The 22,017-nt window shown below is 41.1% G+C and overlaps 1 protein-coding gene across 2 annotated transcripts in view; it reads right to left on the bottom strand.

Moving 5' to 3' along the window:
• Positions 1–419: 419 nt before the first annotated feature.
• pdcd11 (programmed cell death 11) overlaps positions 420–22,017 on the bottom strand; it is a 30,955-nt gene continuing 9,357 nt past the window's right edge. Inside the window, exons 11-36 of one of the 2 annotated variants that reach the window (XM_088915667.1) lie at positions 21,929–21,989; positions 21,316–21,462; positions 20,481–20,732; positions 19,922–20,047; positions 19,225–19,419; positions 18,416–18,586; positions 18,003–18,216; positions 17,509–17,661; positions 16,227–16,339; positions 14,778–15,295; positions 13,623–13,685; positions 11,689–11,782; positions 10,967–11,056; positions 10,513–10,615; positions 9,742–9,919; positions 9,007–9,063; positions 8,212–8,334; positions 7,119–7,241; positions 6,307–6,472; positions 5,760–5,885; positions 5,034–5,195; positions 4,300–4,550; positions 3,667–3,835; positions 2,804–2,957; positions 2,148–2,313; positions 420–973 (exon numbers count right to left, since the gene is read on the bottom strand). In XM_088915667.1, the coding sequence (XP_088771793.1) occupies positions 802–973; positions 2,148–2,313; positions 2,804–2,957; positions 3,667–3,835; positions 4,300–4,550; positions 5,034–5,195; positions 5,760–5,885; positions 6,307–6,472; positions 7,119–7,241; positions 8,212–8,334; positions 9,007–9,063; positions 9,742–9,919; positions 10,513–10,615; positions 10,967–11,056; positions 11,689–11,782; positions 13,623–13,685; positions 14,778–15,295; positions 16,227–16,339; positions 17,509–17,661; positions 18,003–18,216; positions 18,416–18,586; positions 19,225–19,419; positions 19,922–20,047; positions 20,481–20,732; positions 21,316–21,462; positions 21,929–21,989 (4,147 nt within the window). In that variant the 3' untranslated portion in view covers positions 420–801. The remainder of the gene's footprint in view (positions 974–2,147; positions 2,314–2,803; positions 2,958–3,666; positions 3,836–4,299; positions 4,551–5,033; positions 5,196–5,759; positions 5,886–6,306; positions 6,473–7,118; positions 7,242–8,211; positions 8,335–9,006; positions 9,064–9,741; positions 9,920–10,512; positions 10,616–10,966; positions 11,057–11,688; positions 11,783–13,622; positions 13,686–14,777; positions 15,296–16,226; positions 16,340–17,508; positions 17,662–18,002; positions 18,217–18,415; positions 18,587–19,224; positions 19,420–19,921; positions 20,048–20,480; positions 20,733–21,315; positions 21,463–21,928; positions 21,990–22,017) is intronic. The other variant, XM_088915668.1, reaches the window with a different exon arrangement.

Raw genomic sequence — 22,017 nt, 5'->3', positions numbered from 1 at the left:
AAAAACCTAACGGATTAGTGCAGGATGTCCCAGAGAGGAAAAAAACTTTTCATCTTGGTCCACATTCATGCGTTTCCACGTAATGGAGCATTACAGTAATGTTTCCTTTTCCAGAATGTTAAATCATTATCACATGCCCTCCTTAAAAATATTTTTAAGTACTTGTTTTTTTCCCCTTGTTAAAAACTCAGCAGTTTTCATCAATTTTGCTTTTGCTTGCAGTTGTATTGTCTCCTTGGACAAAATAAAAAAACCAAAGACAGTATGGTGATAAGAAAGTAGGTGTTTCTGCACTCCTATTACACTTAGAATAAAAGCTGCAGATGGGTCTACTGTTGTGTCTCTAAGTATTTGTTTGGAATATCCCAAAGACACACAACATTAAGAATGTAATGCCCTTGGAATAAAAAGGCAGAAGATTTGAAAAGAAGATTTTATGAAGAAATTGAAAACATGTTTTGCAGATCCTATCAAGTGCAAAAATATGACAAGACACCTTACAAAGAAACTGGTACAAAATGATTCAAAAACAGAATATCACCAGCTTATGTTCAGGTCGCTAAATTGTAATTACTGCACAGTCTTGCACGAGAACACAGTAGATTCAACTACAGGATGCAAAACATTATACCGAAACCTCCACAGAGAACAAGCTTTCGAGATATTTTTTAAATGCCACGATGAGATTTCTTGAAGGATGGAGACCCATAATGGGGGTGAGGGTTATATGTTTAGCACAGTGCAGTCTTGGCCTGTGCTAGCTGTGAGACACACGCGTGACTGACAATGACTGAAGTGGGGTTAGCTGTCAGCCACAGAGCCCCTGGCCTCGACATATTCCAGAGCCTTCGCCTTGACTGCCTCCACGGTCTCGGCGGAGCCGTGCTTCTTCTCGTACTCCAGGTAGCGCTTGAAGAAGAACTTGATCCTCTTGGCAGCGATGCTCAGGTGGATCACTCGTTCAAACACGTTGCTGCGGGAAAACCACAAGCAAGTCAGGCTGACTGGCAAAGGACAGGTTCGCCAAGCACAACTGTAAGCCTTTCATCTACGCCTTAACAGGAGTTTTCTTCCAACCATGGGAAATAATCTCAGAATGAATTGCAATGTATATTTATCTGCAATGTACAACATAATGTAGGCTTCAGAGTGTAACAGACACTTCTTTTCACGTGGATCTGCAATCAGCTATTTTTTTTTTTTACTTTGCACGGTTCTCAGATCAATTTTACTGCTCCCTTTTTTTTAAAAAGAGTTTAACTTTGTTACAGAACAACTGCGCAGAGAATCAATATACTTTAACTGGGGCTTGTTCTTTTTCACTTCAGTCAGCTTCAGTTTCTTCTGAAACCAGTCCAAATAAAGCACTTTCTAGAAATACATGTAATACGACAGTAAATTAATGGTGTATGTTCATCATGTCATATTATGCTACAAAAGGACCATAGAAATACCAGGTGGATCCAAGCCCATGGACAGAGAACTTCAAGAATATGGCTAACATTGTGGCTACAATCTTATGTTCTGTAATTGCTTTGTGAACCAGAATCTGTGTGTAATACACTTGAACTGCACATTATGACAGCTGTCAACGCTATACAGCTTACACTCCCTAGACTCGGAGACTTCAAATTACTTTGGGAATCAAACAAGAAATCTCTACACTTTGAATAAATAGGACACATCTGAAAAACATACTATAAATAGAAGACTCTAGGACACTGAATGAACAGAAATAAACAGATCAAACAAAAAAAATCAATACAAATAGATAGCATGTCTAAACCACAGCTTTAATCATTTCTGTTAAGGGACATCTTGTACTGTCATTATCATTCTTGCACAAAAGTAACGGTATGTTAATGGGTAACAAAGCTAAGTCTCATAGCTGTAGTATCAATCACTGCTACTTTATTATTTAAGTGATGCATTCAAAACTGCTCAAAACTTTGGTGACCTCATATTGTGTGACAAATACTTATAATGGCACTCAAAAATGAGGCCAACCAAAACTGATGTAGTGAAGTGATTCAAGGTCAGATATGTCCAAAAACTAGTTGTACTTTTGAGGACCGTGTTTTTGTACAAAAGTCGACCAGCCCACATTGCTAACAGCTTGTGCTAAACCACCGCTAGGAAACACTCACCGCACTTCTTTCTGGGAGCCATGCTTGATCAGCAGATCGATGTAGACAGACCACAGGTCTGTGCGCTTGGGGTAGCTGCTCAGTGTGCTGTCAAACATGGCCTTGGCACGTTCCACATCCCCATACTGGAACTCCAACTGACCAAACTTGGCAATTACATCGACGTCTGAGAGGGACAAAAGTGAAAGCTGTCAAGAAATGAGCTTAAGAATTCCAGTCGCAGGCGCTCGTGACAATCTTAACCCCCACCCCCCAAAAAAAATTCTCTCAGCCCGAATGCAGGAATAGGCCCAACAGCCTGAAGACTGCTCCTTCGAAAAGCAGCTTTGCTGCAAATTCAGGGTTGTGACAGACTTTATGGGTTGCGACCTGTCAATGATTGAATGGACAAGAAAATCTTCAGTAAGCTTACTTCTGAGACGGAGTTGAGCTGACTGCCTAATTGTAACACAATACAGCATTGCTGAATGTTAATCCTGTCCTTTGTTTCCACTGGACCTGCTCTCTAAAATAGTAGTGAAAACTTCATTCGACTAGATGACGTGCTCACTGGAGAATCCTGATCTCCCAGTCACTTGGGATGTGTGTGTGGGGGAGCTCAGATTTGATACATGTGAGTCTCAGAATCTAACACATAGATGTTTCTCAGTTCTTACGTTCTTTGTCTGGGAGGCTTCTGAGTGCCCTCTGCAGAAGCCTGTGAGCGGCATCATTCCCCCCCTGTTTCAACAGGAAGGTGCCATAGCTCAGCCACACCGACTTCTCCTGGCGAAAGCGCTTCAGCATTGTGTTGTAGAGGCTATCAGCTTCCTGTGTGGAAATGCAAAACAAAATGAGCCATGAGCCAGAAAAATAACTGAATCTAAAGCAATGTATTTCTGTGCTCCAACAAACAAATGTGACCTTACAGGACTTTAACAAAAATGTCAAAAACCTCTGTTCTGTTCATGAAGCAGTAATGTGCTAGTCGGGGCTCAATGGATTTAGTGACTCATTAATGCTTTCCAGATGGCCAAAGAGCAAGTTATGACCTCAGTGCTGACACATACAGACGTTCCTGGGAAGGAAGGGGTTTCCAAGTGCACTGACACAGTGGGGCCAAAAATCTCAATTTTACTCAGATGTGAACGTAGGAAAACTGAACTCTTATGATTGTTGACAAAATGGAAACATAAGGCTTTTCTTCCCAATTAATGTCAAATGACATTGCTTTCAACGTATATACATATGGGTGTACTGCGTTTGCTGTGTTTAATCAAGGTGGATTCACAGAGCACTGTGGTGGAAGCATTTACTATTGTTTGGGTAGATTACCATATCTAGCCTGGTGTCAGAGAGCCGACATGCTCCAAACAGAACTGTCCTTTTTATTTAGTGTTAATTTCGCTACGTACTTAATACACACCCTTAACTACAACCCACACCCGAAAGATATACAAATCAGCTACCCTTGCAGGTATTTGAATTATACGGTACTGACTTGTGGTGTATTGAGTGGTACATAGTGCAGGTAAGGTACCTTGTGTTTGTTGGACTTGGTGTAGATATCGGCGAGTTGCTGGAAGACTGCCATAGGCTCACAGTATTGGACTGCTCTCTTAAACACTTTCTGCAGACTCTCTTCTGTCCCGTACATGTTCTCCAGGTTAAGAAAAGCCACCCATACATTAAGCTTCTCTTGCTCCTCCCTGAAAGTGATGACAGACATTCATATTTACACACGGAAATATTTTAGGACAAAAAGAAACCCTTAAGACATCTGTTCACTGATTAGTCAGGATAGACCCCCTCATAGTTTTGTTTAATGGCCTCCTAATAATCCCCATCTATGTATTGGCTTCATTATTCTCCTCCCCACTGAAAGCTGATGTGTGGTGAGCGTTCTGGCGCACTATGGCTGCCGTCGCATCATCCGAGTGGATGCTGCACACTGCTGGTGGTGGAGGGGAGTCCCCATTACCTGTAAAGCGCTTTGAGTGGAGTGCCAAGAAAAGTGCTATATAAATGTGAGCAATTATTGTTCTTATTATGCTATTACAGCGAGAGCAAGCACAAGATAAAATAACATCCGACAGCTTTCACAAACTGGGGGGGCAGTACACCACACATTTTCCAGGAGAATCCCCGAAAAGAGGCCGCGACGTTGCCTGACCGGAAGGAGATGGTCTTGAGGGCCCTCTCGGCTACGGCGCGGGCCTGCTCGATCTCCGTCGCCTGCAGGTGGAAGGCCATGTACTGCAGCCACACCAGGGAGCTGTTCGGGGAGCTCAGCACCAGCCGGTCAAAGTCGTTGGCCGTCCGGGGCCTCCGGCCGGGGTCCGTCATCTCACTCTCCAGCCGCGTCAGCTCCCTCTCCTCCCGCTGCCTCTCCTCCTCCTTCTCGCGCTTGCTCTTCTTCGGGGCCTGGGTGGGGGGAGGGGGGACAGCAGGAAAACACACGAGTGAATCCTGGGAAACGCTGTTGGCATTGAGGCTTCAGAACGGGAAAATTAATCTGACTCAAAGGGGAAAAACAGAACTAAAACTGTGGAATTCAAACAGAAGCTAAAGCCAGCAAATCATGAATTCTGGCACTGAAACCATTTTCCCCAAGTGCTAGCTCTTTTAATCATTGAACACCTGTCTATTAATAGATTGCAACAATAATGAGTGCTGTAACTGTTCATTTTTTTTCTCTATTTCGCAGTAATTTCCTGGTTTTTAAACCTTTTGCTGTTTCAGTGATAAAGAGAAGAAAAAAATCTAAACCTTGAACATCAGATAAGCTCAATTCCTTGAACAAAATAAGGACCTCTTTAGACAGCTAAGATGTACGCGGATTGGCTGCCTGTTGCTGTAAACTTCCAGACCTCACAATGTCAAAATGGAATTCTGGGGGTGACTTGCCTTTTTCTCCGTGTTCTCCTCCTCTTCCTCACTGGAAGAATCTGCTACTGGGTCCACCGTGGCTGGCCGTAGGGTACTGAGGCCCGTATCCCACGAGAATCCACTGGAGACATGGAGTCGCTGGGGGCTCACGCAGCCAGTCTGAGCAGGCTGGGCCTTCTTCTGGACAGGGGAAAAGTAGACACTTCAATGGAGAAACTGAGAAAGATTGGCTTGGCAGAGTTCTGAATATTCCTGACAAAACACCAACATTTAAATGGTGTTGGGACTGGATATCTTTCTCAGAAAAAAAACATTCACTTTCCCACAGATTTTTCTTAGGCTATCACCCTTCCTGCACAAAGATGATCTTTCACAAGAAATGTTTGGGCTACTATGCCAGAACAAGATATAACCAAGGTCAGTAGTGCACCACCTCATACAGTTTTACAAACATGAATGGATTTGCTTATGCCAAGATAATCTTAAAAAAAGAGGCCAATTCTGGCCAGAGCAGGTTAGGAACCACTTCGGTACCCTTCAGTCTGGACTACCAGAGGGAAGTTCCTTCCAAGGGATGAAAGAACAAGCATGTGTTTAAAATTGTTTCTTGAATCGTAGTTTGGAGTAAACAGGGCTGGTAATTATTGAGAGATGTTGCCAGTAGCTCAAGTCAAATGGCAAAACTAATGGTCTTGAGGCCATTGCTATGGCTATATAACACTGCAGAACAGGGGAACACCTTACCTTAGAGGGTAGCTTTTTATTCTCCTCCTCGTCCTCTCGGAAATAGACCTCCACTCCACTGTCGTTCTCCTCCGATTTTCCTCCTGTCTTCTTCTTCTTTTTTTTCTTTGATTTCTCAATTGCCTCCTGGAAAGGAGAGGAAACCAAACAACCATGTTTGTGAAATCCAATTTTACTGTCCTGATACAAACTAGGAACCTTCATCTGCAGACATTTTTCTAGAAAGTTCTATTATTGGGGGGTTAAAGTTTTAGGTTCATTTTCAATAAACTATTTCTAAATTTAAGCACATTTTTTTTAACTCAAATTCTCAGCACATTGATAGAATCCGTTGGCATCTGAGCTATGCTCATCCAGGATCCACATATCTTTATAGGGTCTAAACTGCAGCAGTAACCAAAAAAAAAGTACTTTTTCATGTGACAAACCATGAACACACGTCTCAGAAAAACAATGTGATCTTCCCAGGGTTCAATGGCTGGTGTTTTCCATAGCTGTGGTATGAACAGAATACCTAATCCCACCTCAACCTGAAGCTTTGCCACACCTGCTCACTCTCGGAGGTCTGCCTCTTTCGCTTCTTCTGAGAATCTTCTGTCGTCTCTTCCACCTTCATCCGCAGTGGCAAACCCAGGGATTCTGGGAGGACATCAGGCCCCCCAGTGTCCTCTGGGAGTAAAGACAGTTCCACTTGACCCTTTTCTTTGTCTATGCTGTAAGACAGACACCACAGCAGAAGCTTGTCCAGTTGAACTGCCAGTAATTCACAGCATAGTGAAATTTAGAGACAGCATGACGAAAAGTTTACACAGTCCTGAAGGAAAGACAAAGACTGAGGCGGGAACAGCAAAAAAAACAGTTTTAGAGAACACACATCACCATCTGTTCATACTCAAGCCTGGGTTTTCATAAAAATACTAAGCAGTCTAAAACTGCAATACAAAATACTAATTTTCTACTAACTTAAAAATGAAGTTAACGATTGCTTGCATATTGTGTTCATTTAGGTGCATGCTACAGAAATTTGGCTTAAAATGAGACTCAACAACATTTGGGATTATTAATTTCCTTTATATAGCTCAAGGCTTAATTTAAAATTTAAACCTAAAAGTTGACTATTCATTTAAAACAAAAGCCTCAAACCTGAAAGGTGTGATGCAATTTCTGAAAGGATTTAATTTAAGAATAAAACAAATGAATTATTAATACTAAAAAATAAATTCTATTGCACTGAGACAGTAATTATATCTAGACACTATCTAGGAGTTAGCAAAAGATTACTTCTTCATATTACTGGGGAAAACTTCACAATTTCACAACTGCAGTGGAAGGGGAACCTTGTCCAGAGCAATGCCTTACCTCAAGACCTTGGTAGTAAGCAGAGAGTTCAGGGGAATGTGTTTCACAAATACACTACGGTCAGCCGTGAAGTGCTTTGTGACATGGTGAAACTGAGCTCGACCAATGACGGACCTTGAAAGGCTGAAAAAGAAAAGGGACAAAGAATGTGCATAGAATTCAAACAAGCGAAACAGTCGTGCAGTTTCATTTCCTCTTACTGCCCTAAGGCCCTCAAGTTAACAGAGGCCTACTTCCTTACTGTAGTGCTGTACTGCCCTGCTCCCTTAACAGCATGCTTATATATTCAAGGATCACTGCAATGCTATTTTTATATTTCAGGGTTAGAAAGAAAATCGACATTGACGAGTGCATTTCAGACCACAATGTATATCACAAAATAGACAATTTTACAGGTATGTGCAGTGCCATATTGCCATCGTTGTCTGTGATTCAGAATGAGGCAACAAAACGTCCAGTGACGTGAAATTACATTGTAAACAAGTAGGCGTGTGAATACATCACTTTTAATCCAATAGAAATAGTGCTCTGGACTTCGAGACATTTGTGCTGGCGAATACTACATACTTGTTAACTTTGCATGCAGATTATGTTGGAACATTTCTGCAGTGAAATGTTTGTTGCACAACCTGCGCTTATTCGGTCGTACATCGCCTTAGATTTGTCATTACAGTGACTAGTAATCAGGAAGGGACAGCTAAAGTCACAATTCTCACAAACTCTTGCTCTCGCCCGTGGTGACAACATTTCCGATAACATGGTGACCACACAGTACTTTCACAAACTAAACTAATTTCGTGACTGGTCTGCAGTTCCCCTTTAACTATAACATAACTCAGGGAATCAAAGATGTCCTTTTTTAACTTGAGACTTTGCCTTTATTTTGTTAGATCATTTCACACTCTGCTGTAACAAACCAAAGCCCATGACACAACTTTCAATTAAAAATGCATGAGGTTTGAAAAATTAGCTTCAACAAGAGTGACTAGGGATGAAACCATAGAAAGCTTTTTTCTCATTTTATTCTCGCAATGGGTCCATGACAATTTTAAAACGAAAACCTCTTAATTGTGCAGGATTTAAAAAAAAATACCTAATGAAGACACCACAGTCTTTAATAGACGTCACATAGCCACGTCTCCGCTGGCCTTCCTTCAGGTCAGCAATGGAGGGGATTTCTGGGTCCTTCACTACCTGACTACTTCCAGGGGTTGTCCTGCACAGAAAAAATGCAAGTGGAAAGACTGAAACAATTCTCATGTTTTTCCTTCATTAAATGAAATAAATACAAATTTAGACGTATACAAGACATCTTATAGTTTAAAAGTAAAAGAAAATATAAATCTACTGTAGGAATCTTTTATGGAGAGGACACAAAAATAAAACTTCACTATGGATACTCCACACAAAATGAAGGCCTTGACGTACTCTTGTAACAATTGTTTTCCGTTTTTTAAAATTTGGAATGGCTAGTTATCTTCTTCGATATATCCACCTCATTTTCAAAAAATGAACTGCGGACACCCCCTCCTCCCTCAGAGACATTCGTCACATGACGACATTTCAAACTCAACAGTGCGTCATGGGAGAGGAAAATGGAGGAGAGGCACGTCTTTCACAGACGATATTTTGAGCTTGCAGGAGCTGGTGGGCTATACTGAAAGCTGAGAGAAATGAAGCCAACCAAACTTCATCTTATCCCAGCTGCATACCACTGTTCAAGGAATTCTGAGTCACAGGGATCAGCTTATGATCTGACAAGAGCCCTTTACTGATTGTGTCTCTTATAAGCCCACACGTACGGTCTTTAAAATGTTATTTTCTGGTCAAAATGAAGGAAACTTTGATTTCTGGTGAAGCTCAATGTAAGTGAGTCACTCCCGCCTACCTGGACCTCCGGAGAGACAGCTGTAGCTTGTTCTCTTCACTTTCAACAATGCAGCACCTGTGTGATGGGAGTCAAGTATTATATTAATCAGGAACATTAAACAAAAAAGGTAAATAAAACATTAAATAAACTGGTTCTTGATACCTAGATGAATGGCTCAAATGTATAAGATGTTTAACATATTATACATGCAAAGGAACATTTGTAAAGAGATAAACATCAGTTAAAAACAAGACCTACTTTATAGACAAGCGGTCCCAGTTACTTTTTTGATTAAGTAGTTACCTAATTAGATTTCAATTAATTAACCCCTTAATTATTAGCATTCCAGTTGCATAAATTCTCACTGGAACCAACATTCAATGATGCTTGCACCCTCATTATCAGCCAGCCTCTTGGCTTCAGGATGATATAGATTTGGGCTTGCTGAGGATAGCAGTGAGCCAAAACCTATCCCAGATTTGAGATGTGTAAGGCACAAGGTGGGACTGCGAGTGCATTCTCCTCTCTGAATAGGATGCCTGTACACTGCTAGGTCAAAGTGAAAGAAACAATTTAGAGTTGCCAACAAACCTAGAGAGCATGTTCTCAGGGATAAATAACAAACGTAAATAATAAACCCACACCTGTAAGCGCAGCAGAACACAGAAGTCCTAAGACCTGACCCGTACTAAGTACAAGGGGGAAAAGAACCTCAAAGTCACCACCACACAGAAGCTAAAACGAGCTACTTACCTGACAACCTGACCCACATGATAACTGTCCAGTGGGTTGGGCCTGTAACAATCATCGAGGTCTAAGACCGACACACGGCCAGTCTGCCCGAAAGGCAGGGACACAACGAGGCCGACGCGTTTCACGATTTTGGCAACAGTGCCCAGAGTGATGGATCCGTTGGTTAAGCTGTGGAGACCTATAAGCAGAAAGAAAGGCATCTCAAACACGCCAGAAGGCTGGCAAAGAAGACCAACAGCCTCCAGTGACTGGAGTCGTTTTTATTCAGATTAAACCATTTGGTTTATCACAAACCGGTCACTGGCATTTCACTCTTAGGGAAAAACCGTGTACACACACACTCTGTTATTTCATAACATCCACAGTCACAGGTCAGTACATTATCTAAATGCATACCTGTTCTAGATTTATACTATTTAGATTTTGAATAGATTTTCCTCTTCCTTTTAAAGCCACTGTCTCTTAAAAAACATACTTTTACCTGTCAGCATTGTCAGAGAAAAAAAGGCAACACTCTGAAAAAAGCATTTAAGGGATGATGTCAGTGGGAACTACAGAGAGTGCTACAACAAAATCTCATGAAAACAGAGAGCCGGGTCATAAGAATTAAAAAAAAGTGACCATTAACATAAACCACAGGAACATGTGGTCTGTGGGGAATGTGAATGTAGTATCCATGTAAAATCACTGTAGTAATTAATGATTACTGCAGATTATCACAGTGCCTAATGTAGCCAGACTCAGCAGTGAGATACAGATGACCAGCCTCACCTGTGAGAGAGAGAACCAGCTTTGTTTTACAAGAGCTTGTGCTGACAACAGTAGCTTTCAGTGCCTGTCCCAATTTATACAACTTCTCTGGGTGTTTCAGCTCCTAGAATATCAATAGAAGTAAAAGAACCAGAGGTCCACAGGGTAAAATCAGTACAATAATACATTATACAGTGATGTATTAAAGGGTATGATTATTTACGTATGTGGTGAAATATTATTCTGATATCACTGAAACAATTAAGGCTGGTGGTCAGATCTTCTGATAGAAGTGCAGCATAAAACAATTGGATCACTGGGTTAAATATAAAAAAATGAATATCTCTTTAACCCATCCCATTCTCTGACATTTTGTTAATTTTCTTGTTTAATTTTTAAACTTAATCTCCTAAGTCAAGGATGCAGGTCTGCATGAAAAAACAACTCAGTGTTCAAGATCATGTAAACGACGTACTTTTGGGGTCAAGCTCATCAGCAGCAGGTCCACTTTCCCACCGAGGACTGGGGTCACGTCAACCTCCAGGCACTTCTTCACAGTGTTGTACTGATCACAACAAGACAAACACACAACTGAAGCACAAACTGACTACACCTGCTGGAAACAAGTACAGCATTCCTTCTGACACCCACTCCAAATCAGCACTTAGTAAATATCCAAAAGAAACATCTGGAGAATGTTATTTTGTTTTTGTTTCCTAAATATTTCCAAGTTCATAGCTGAATCATGTCACTAGAGATGTTTTATTACATTTCAAAAAGAAAGAATAAAACAAGAAAAAGGTTTTGTGGGATGTGCAGGCTGATATATCTTCTTGTGCTGCCCTTGTTTTACTGGTGACCTCTGAAGAAAATGCAGCAATGTGCCTTTTTAGCAGTTATTGCAGTCAACTGAAGGACTCAAAACCTAACCAGAGCAAAATGTAATCCAGGACACAGAGCCAAAGGCCTCACCTTCCCAAATTCACAACCTGCCCGCTAACTTAAGTGTTTTTGAAGCTTAACATCATTAATAAAAATCCCTGATGATTTATTTTACCTTTCTTAAATATATTTTTATTAGTATTAATTATATTTAGATTATAAATGCTGGCATAAAACACAAAAACTTGGATTCTCCAATATGGCAGAAAACATTTTAAGAAGGAAGCAGAACTTCACCACCTCTGACCTTATTACCTTGTACACAAAACAGGTGACCTCCTGTCCAGGCTGGTAGCTTTCCAATGCTTCAGCTTGTTCCTCCTGGGTTGGCAGGTCTCCTTCCATCTTGCTGTCAGGACAGGCCCAGCAAATGAAAACAAACTTGTAAACAAACACTGTCCTGCGCTGCACCAAGAATTGAACAAAGATCCCATTGTAGAGCAGTTTGAACTGCATTTAGAAGGTGCAGAAGCTTATAAACAAAAAAATCTCACAGGCTTTATTTTAACTGCACAATAGCATAAATATGTATACTTCTTGTTCGCAGCTCCCTTGACCGCCCTCAACAATCATCCACACCAGGTACTTTCCCCTGCAACAGAGCTCACTGCATCACCTATAAATACATATCTAACACCACATTTATTCAAGGCCCCTCAGGCCAGTTCCGGATCACCCGGGTGACCTCTTGTACCTCCAGCAACCTCATTTACTGGATCTCGTGCAGGAAATGCCCAGCTATCTACGTTTAGAAACCGGAAGGATAGTAGGAGACCGTTTCAGAGAACATGTTAGGGTTGTGAAGATTAAAGATTTCTCCAAGCCCATAGTTTCTCATTTCACCTCAGACAGCCATGATCACACTGATCTCTTTGTCTGCATTCTCAAAGAAGGGTTTCTCAACTCCCATAGCAGAAAGACATCAGAAACAAGAATTATCCTGAGACTTGGTTCACACCTTCCCCCTTCTCTCAATGACAGACTTGTTTTCGTGTAATCTTCTCTGTTCACATGCAGGTTTCGACTTCACCCCTCTCTTCCCCTCTTTCTGCCTCTCCCCTGCTCTCGGATCCTCCCCTCTCCCAGCTTTTGTTCTCCTGTACTATTTAATCTGTCCTGTCTTTCTCTCACCTGAAGAAGGCTTCACAGCCGAAACGTTGCATTTTCTTTCTTCTCTTTTCAGCATAGAATAAACCTATTATTTGTTCCTTTGTAGCCTATGCATGCTGACACAGCTACCCACCTGAACTAAATATGTATAAGCATGGTATCCAACACATACATTTACTTTTCTGTCAGTAGTAAAATGCCTAATGTGCCTGCTTCTTACTTAGAACTGAAATTAGTTAAACCACTAACCAACATAACCAGCAGGGCTAAATACACATGCTCTTTGGGCATTAATACACACACAAAAAGCTTAGGAATCTCAAAATGCCATGGACAACGGATTCAGACAAATACAGGTACAAGAATGAAAAACCAAAAGGAAAACTGACCCAGAAAGACACTTACGCCAAGATGAGAGTACCGGTTGTTGGTCCAGCTTGAATGGAAAAATCATGTGCTTATAAAGTTGTACCAGTGCTTAAGACCCTTGAATTCAATGTAGGCTTTGTCTTTACTTAGCTAAGAGTCTGGACAACAGTCTGCAGTCAATAAACAACGCAAGGTTCGGATAAACCCAAACAGCCAACGCCTGTGCCACCTGCACCTTTAGGGCATGAAACTCAGTCACTGAGGTTCTAGTAACAATTCACAACTCCACAGACCCTGGCCTGAGGAGGAGCTCAACAAAAACTGCAATTTCAACTTCTGAGATGTGAACACTTACAAATAAATGAGGAAAGGGGAGAAGACAAAATGGTGTGCATGTATTTTAAGGATTCTCCAGTGTGACAGAAAGGCTCTCCCATACCAAATTACTGAACCAAGAAACTATCAAGTAGAGTTCAATATTTTTTTTATCACTGTGCAACACACTGGAGGTCTGATTTGCATCTCCTCTTTCTCAAAACTTCATGATTTCTGCACTAAACATCTGACTCCCGATCACTAATAAATGCCTGTTGAATGAAGTAGATGTCCTTTAGAGAACAATTTGTCATAATGTTTTACACTGGTGCTCATGCTAACGGCCTGTAAAATTTAAGGCAATGAAAACTCATGCTTAACTTCAGAGGGCTTACCTTGGTAGAAGTGTCAGTTCAGGTATCGTGAAAGTAAAGTTTGGATGAGAAATTGGCAAAAACCTACAGGAATGAAAGAAACGAACTGAAGTTTTATTCATGTAATTTAGTGGTACAGATGCTTGAAAGTAAATTGATGTTATTTTATTTTAATCAGAGAAGTTAAGAAAATAACTCTGATTTAAAATGACCTGGAAATTATCTCTTTACACAGCAGAACTTTTACTGAGTGAAGTCTCGTGCTTAAGAATGCAACAGCAGGGTCCACCTTAGCATCTGAACCCATGTCTCTCCAATCAGGGGCTCTTATCACAACTCTGTACTGATGGCCTAATTCTTAGAGTTCCATCTCTTTAGCTACATAAGAAGAACTTTAATTATCAGCTTACTTAAGTTATACAGCTATGTTGTTAATTGGCATATTTCTATACTTTGATATAATGTATGTATTCCAATCAAAATAGAAAATAAATGCAATCACTTATTCGATCAACTGCAAATTATTAAAACAAGCTCTGAATAAGATCTTTTCACACAATACATCATCTTCTGGCACACAAAAAGCAGAGATGTTTTTGAGAGCAGTTTCAGCATTCGTAACTGGAATCCAGACATGACCTAATAACTGCTGTTGCCATAAACACTATAATCTAATTACAACAAAGAAAAAAAATCGTCAGAAAGCCAACTGCTTTTCAAACTTTAAAAAATGAAGTGTGCTACTGTAATTACCTTTAAATAAAATGAACTAAAAATGTCACTGGTAACATTAAATTCGATTTGAAACTAAGGTTTGTTTTTCATAACCCAATATGTGAATAACAGAGTGGATTTTCAATTCTGAGCAAGGTTGTTTATTTTAAGTAGCTCCTTCACCCTCATATGGGTCTCATCTTCATTGCTGATGTTCCCATCTGGGTGAGATGTGAGCAGTGGCAGAAGTCTGAGGCTGAGCAAGTTTTAATGCCAATTACAATTTTACTGATTGACTTACTATCATATAGAGGAGGTAACGAAAATGCTGGGGCTGAAGAAAACTACAAAAAATATACTCGTAGCAAGAGCATCAGCTTTTGAGGGAGAAAATGCAGCAACACGCAATCTGTGAGGTCGCAGTTTATGTGTCGTACCGTGAAAATACACCAACGAACTCACTTGTGACTCCTGGCTTCTCTTCCCCCGATGACACGGGCAGTGATGGTGCTGCCCTTCGTCAAAGTAGACACAGGGAACGTGCCTGGCTTCACCTGCTCCAGAACCTCAGAGACGTGGATGCTGCCGGTGATCCCCCCTTCCAAGGCCACTAGGACACTGAGCGGCCTGATGGTCTTGATTGTGCCTTTCACCTTGTCGCCCAGGCTGAAGGGGTGCTTGGGGCCACCGAGCTTCTCATCTTTGCTCTGTGAGAGGCTGCGCTCCCGTCTGGAGCCCACTATTTTCCCAGACACCCAGGTGACGGAGGGGAACCCCCCAAGCTCCTCAGATTTGGGCTTCTTCACCGTAACAGTGAGGCTCTGGCCTACAGACAACCGCTCGGACTCAAAGCGGAACGTATCATTCCAATGGGTCTTTGTAGAGATGAAGGTAAGATGGCCAGTCTCACCCAATCTGATAACGGCAAAGTCCAGTTCCACATACTGCAGCGTTGCAGGCATTGTTACATTGGCTTTAAGCTGGAAAAAGAGATGACGAAGATCCTTGAATGTGCACTCATGGGAAACAGAGTTGATGCAACCAATAAACTTAATTGTTTCCCTGGTCTTTATTCATTCTCTAGAGATTCTAAGATTTGGTACTTACTATTTCACATATATCATATGTGATACATCAATGAATAAAAGGAGTAAAAACTGTAAAGAAAAATAAAGCAAAATGTATTTGGGAATATACACAATTAAATTTCCTAGTGGTTTGACTCAACTGGTTGAACTGTGACTAGGATGCATTGAGACACTTTGTGCATATTTATTAAAGGAAAAATGTTAGCTTCCACATTTTACTGCATGTGGATTTAAGGAGGAAACAGTTGGTACAGTTTAGCTTAGTATCAACAGTAATCCATCCGTGTGAAGATTTCTCTGGGAGGCTGATAATATGAATTTCAACAGTACTACCAAAAAACTTGGCGCTGTAAAAAATGAACCATGCATTGGCAACTCAAAGAGAACAACAGAGAAGTACAGTCACACAGACTATACCACCATGGGCAGCATATAATTTGATTTCTTTTTTAGGGAGCCAAGCAAAACCACGAAGCAGCAGGACAGTAATGAGCCAGTAAATGCTGCAGTCATCAATTAGTCACCTCAACAGTGACAATTTTAAGAAGCTTAATTCCTTTGCGATTCAGGAAGGGCACTGAAGAATCAAAAGCATTTTGTGTGAACTAATTATTTACCCGTCTTGAATTTATTTCCAACTCATTTTATTATGATTAGTGAAAGGAAATTGCCAACTTGGGAGCAGCTCTTGGACGCAAAAACAGCTTAGTTATTTTAATCCTTTCACACATACGTATCTGAGTCCAATATGCAGTATTTCACTGGGACCTGTCATAAAGCCAGAAATGTCTGCGAGAGAAAGAAGAGGCCTGTCTGGTTTTACCTTGCTCTTACTGGAGACCAGCAGGGGAGACAGGGAGATGTGAAGCTGGCGGGTGAGGAAATCCACATGAAGTATCACTCCGGTTACCTTCTGCCCTTCGACCACAGTGACACCTTGGAGGTATAAACACACACACAGGCCATCAGGCCCCAACAAAGTGCCCTTACACAGACCTGCCTACAATATATTCGATCCTGTGGTGCATCACCACTGGCTCTAACCTTATCCAAAAATATTCATCCCCAGCTCAATCAGTAACTTTGTGATGAATGAGGATCTCAAGAGTTTGTAACACTGGAAGAAAAACAGAATTCTGCCCCAACCTGACTGTCACAAGCCCCTTCCTGCAACAAACTAGAAATTTTAAAATCCTAAAATTTTAACTCCCGTTCCTATTCTCTGTCATTATAACTCTCCGTTTCCCATTACATGGCTGGATTTCTCCATCCATGAGTGATGAGTGGAACCAGGGTTATTCTTTAAACTATTTGGTACTGGAGTCCCGATTCTCTCCCATCCAGAGTCTATCCCAGCAGGCAACAGGCACAAATCAGGGAACACCCTGGACAGGACACCAGTCCACTGTGGGGCAGACAGACGCAAAAGCAGACACACTCACACTAGGGCCAGTTTTCCCAGAAGACAATTTACCTGCCAGTATGTTTTTGGGCTGTGGGAGGAAACCAGAGCACCTGGAGGAAGCCCACGCAAACACAGGGAGAACATATACACTCCACACAGATTGCTTCCCAGCTCTGGAATTGACCTCAAGGCACCAGTGCTGTGAGGCAGCTAAATTAACCACTACACCACACGCTATCCTTGATTATCAACAGAGCCATCAATGAAAACGAGAGCTGGGGGAGAAGGTGGCATCTATTAAAGTAAAGGTACATTTCGATTGCCTTCCATAGGTTTACGTTTTCTATCTGGTACATTTTTTTCAATTAGCTCCCGTCCCTCAGGAGTCTGCCCTCAATGTCCCTCTGTCACTTATAAAAATCATGCTACAAAATTAAACACAGTTCCTTAATATCCTTAGTAGTTATAAACTTGTTACAGACAGAAGCAGAAAACATCATTATAAATGATCAAAACAGATGTATGTTTAGCATCACAAGTTAAACTTATTTAAATGTAAACAGACTGAGTTTCTTCCTTTATTTCCACCTAAACTTTAAAACAGATGAAGCTCTAATTAATAATAGGAAAAAAATCAGTTTTATCATGTCATTTGAAACGTTGCAGAAAGATATAAAAGGTGTAAAAAATGCAAACTCACCAGTTAAGTGGTACTTTGAGGCCAGTATGGTTACTCCATTAAGATGGTCTGCTTTAAAGGTAGCTGTCCCATTATCATTGACTTCATCCACTGTGAGTTTCAGCTTCTGCCCAACCTTCAGGCTGGAGAGACTCTGATGAAGGTCAGAATGGCCTGAAAATAGAACCAGCAGCAGGGAATATACACATTAAGAACCCCAACATTAGTCTTTCAGACTAGGTCCCAGTTACCTCTAATAGATCAAATGACTGAATTAAAAAGTCTAAATTACTAATGTTTTCGGGTACTTGGTTTGGGAAAACCTTAACTTTGAACTATACGATATGTCTCAGCATGACCAGAAGTTATACCTGCCTAGTATGAAGCCTTAACTAGACCAATTTCATACTTAAGAGACAAGATCTCAAATTCGAAATCCTTCAATACTGGATTCACCCTGACTACACCCCAGCCTGTGTAAGTCTGTAGCAGTGGGCATCCTCCTGACCGCTCACCTTGGTTGGCCATCATTTGGGCCACAGTGTTCCTTTCCTGAATACACTGTGACAGCAAAGCTGCTGCTTCTTCACGCTCCAAGCTGACCTCCGACACCTTCAGGGTCACTAGGAACCGCCGCTTCTCTTCATCCAGGTTGGTTACCTTGGCGACCACAGTCTGCCCAACCTTGAAGGCGTCCCCTGTGTTTGTGACGAACTTGTCACTCATCGCCTAGGCAGGAAACCAGAAACTCATCACCAAGTCTTGAAATGGACTTCTGATTTTAAAGATAGTGAGAATTTCGTGTTCACAGACATTATGTAAAATGTAATTTAAATCTAATCGAGAACAAAAACCTCCAGCTGCCACTTCTTTGATTTTTTTCTTATTTTGCTAGACTTCAAGTCTACGGATTGACAGAGGCACTTACAGATATGGGAGCCAGTCCAACTAATCCATACGGGAACTCCACAAACACTCCATAGGACATGACGTTCTTGATCCACCCTGACAGCAGCATCCCAGCATTCAGTTCTGCAAAGTTTCTGGCCACGACTCCATCCCCAAAGACAGCCTTCAGAGAAGGCTTTTTGGACAGTATCTATGCACAGGGCTAAGGGGGTATGAAACATTTCTCTGCTTTTATTAACAAAAACTCCTACTACCATGTGGTGCAAACTCATATTCAAAGAACAGAGCAATACTCTTATGTGTTAAGAGCTCTGCTGCTACATAAATGATATTGCATAAACATACTGAACTTTGGGGAAAATTTTAACTTTCAATTTTTTTTTAATTTAATTTAAAAAAATTAAAGGAATTTACTCTTTCATGACACAGGTCATGAACCTATATCAAAGTCACACCTTCTCATCATAATACTACACCTGAAGGAACAAAGGTTTAAAGTCATTTGTGTAATTAAAATGTAATAGCAGGGGTCTTTATTTCATGTATGAAGAAACTTTGATTGCAATTATATCTGTAACCATTTAAGTGTTCATTTGCTTTTTTGTACTGAAGGATAGAGTGAGAATTTGCATCAGCACATGAGCTTAAAACACACAGAACTTAATTATGCACTGAAAAGCAAAAATTAAAAGAAGAAAAGAATTTGGCCATGTAGCCTACTTTAGGGGTGTGCACAAAGCAGCCCTGAATCCAGTGTGAACCTTGTGGTTTAATGCGGTAAACAAATATTGAGTCTTTACAGCCTGCCATCAACTGTAGAAAGGATACAATCTGTTCCTTGCTCTTGCTGAGGCACACAGCATTAGAGATGATGTCACCCTCTCTTAGTCCCTCCCAGAGCAGTGAGCAGTTAGACACATGGTCAGAGAGGTGCACTTTGGGAAGGAATGCAGCTGCTTCTTCAGGGAGAATTGAGACCTTAAGACCACTGTCAGTCTTCTGGACAATCCTTGCTTCCACAGTCTGCAAAACAGGCCAACAATGATTCAACTGCATCAGTAGACAACTCAGAATTAATATCAACACTTAGCTTTAAAATGATTAAAAGTCAGTGTAAACTACCCTAGTCAGAATTTCAATACTACAGTATTGGATTTATTGCTGATAATATCACACTTGAAAGATTTAACAGACGGTCTTGAAAAAATTGAATGTTTGATAGAAATGTAATGAGACTCTTAATCTCTGGTATTAATGGGTATATATTTTATGCCACACAAAATGCAGGAAATGCAAATTTAAAGTTCCTGAAAATATAGAGAGTTTTCAGTTAATGCTTAGCAATCCTTGTTCTACTGTGGAAATGTTTCTGCTTCCATTTTGTTTAGAGTGAATAAACTGCGTGCCTAGCTACAATGTAAACTTCTTACTGTTAATCTGACTTAATCTTTAGATACAGTTCTGTCTCCTTCAACAAGATATATTTAGCACTTAAAAGTTGTCGGGTGATGGAAATATCTCCTACCTTTCCAACTTCGTATTCAAAGGGACTCCCTTCTGGAACTGTTTGAATGTCTTCTGCTACTCCCTTGAAGGACAACAGCAGCTTTTCTTGATGAGGGTCACACTTCATGACCTTGGCTTTGACAACCTGCCACACAGAACACTGAGGTCTGACACTGCAAGTTTTCCGATGCCAAAGTGAACAACTACAGCATCTCAGATAAATATCGACTTTGAATTTTCCCAACGTGCAATTTCCCTGCAATGGAATCTTGAGTCTTTTGCAAGCACAGACATTAGCAAAACATTTAAAATCAGGAGTCTTTAACCCTGGTTCACTCTAGCTGAGGACTGAATGACTGGAGTAATTTGACCATGTTATTGTTAAGGCTTTTGCCATCTCTATTTGTTAACTATTCACAACTTCTATTAAAATGACTGGTTTGTTGCTTTTCAGAGACACCAGTGCAGACCCCTGACCTAAGCAGCTAATTAAAACTTAAAACAATGGAAAAAAAATGGGTGATTTAAAGTGTAAGGATTTATAGACATCCTATAAATCCATTAAGTTCTGGCCTCACCTGCCCAACGTAGAAAAGTTTTTCTGGGATAACTTTAGGCTCCATGCTGAGCTCACCAACAGGAACCAGGCCCTTGACGTTGCCATAGAAACGAACGATGCAGCCAAAGTCCTTCACACTAACAATGTAGCAGTGAGACATTTGCCCAGGCTTTGCATCTTGATAGGTGCAGATCAGAGGCAAGGTGGACTCCACCAGGGTCTTCTTCCTTGTTAGCACAAGATTTTTCACTTTGGGGTCTACTGTGAGAACCTGAACAGCAAACACAAACACAGTGGAGCTAGAACCAAGAAACAGCACCACCATTCAAGATTGTCTGGAAGTCCTATGGCACTATCGAAAAGAATGAGGGTTCTAAACTTGCCAAAATACTCTTTGGGTTTTCACAATCTATTATTTGATTAATAATATCTTAACACAATGATCAGTAAGGTGGCAGCACAATTGCTACACTCTCAGTGGTAAATGTCCCTTCACTTTTAAATGCTCTTTCCAGGCTAACCATGTACGTTTCCACAGTTGTCAGCAGCATCCCAGCATTCAGTTCAGCAAAGTTTCTTGCCACGACTCCATCCTCAGAGACGGCCTTCAGAGAAGGTTTCGTGGACAATGTCTATGCACAGGGCTAAGGGGGTATGAAACTTTTTTTTGCTTTTTTAACAAGCAGAGTTTTTAACCCACATCTGTCATATCTGAGTAATGCTTCATGATTAAACTTTTAGTTCCAAAGGACAAGAAACCTGAATCTGCATCTCTTTCAGTCCTAAAAGCAGACTTTGACAGCCTCAGCTAAAGGTCTTAAAACCCACAAAAGAAGAGTTTTTGGAAGACTGACTCGACACATGACTTCATCCCCAGGCCTGTACTTCTTCTCTGGGTTCTTCAGGATAATGTCAGCCAGGTGTGTCCGTGGAACCATGCCCCGGATGTGCTCCGTCACTTTCACCAGCATGCCGAAATCGTGCAGTGAAGTCACTATGCCCTGTGAGAGAGCAACAACCACAAGCTAGAAACACAGGGCAGGGAAGTGGCGGCCACGGTGCCCACAGACGTTATTTGTGTACGTCCCAGGAGTCATGTAACCAGGGCAACAGTGAACGTCCAGTTGACCTAGATGAACAAGGCTGCACAACATCAGAGACTTTTGTGGAATGCAAATGGTGCCTTGCAAATTCCTAGCAGTTAAAAAAAAAAGAAAAAAACATACTTCTTTTTGACAGTACAGCAAACTTAACTAAAAAGGATGTTATAAATATTTACTGGGAACGGATTTCAGTTCTGCGAGCTAATGCCAAATTTATTACAACCATTAAAAACACACGCCGTGAGTTTTGGAGAAGTAATCTTCCTGCTTAGCTAATGTAAAAAGAAAATATTTCAAAATCCCTCTCCTGAGTTTATAATTCAATATGGGTTATACTGGGATGACCATACTGGGATATCCTTACTGTAACAAGCTGTCCAGGCTGTAGATCCTGGTACTGGAGGAATGGGGCTTCAATCACACTCCTGCAGGGGAAAGGCAGTTATCATGGTT

This window comes from Atractosteus spatula, chromosome 5, assembly GCF_055471065.1.
Source record: "Atractosteus spatula isolate fAtrSpa1 chromosome 5, fAtrSpa1.hap1, whole genome shotgun sequence".
NCBI lineage: Eukaryota > Metazoa > Chordata > Actinopteri > Semionotiformes > Lepisosteidae > Atractosteus > Atractosteus spatula.
Note: the sequence above shows the minus strand (reverse complement) of the source record. Positions and strands in the feature narration are given on the sequence as shown.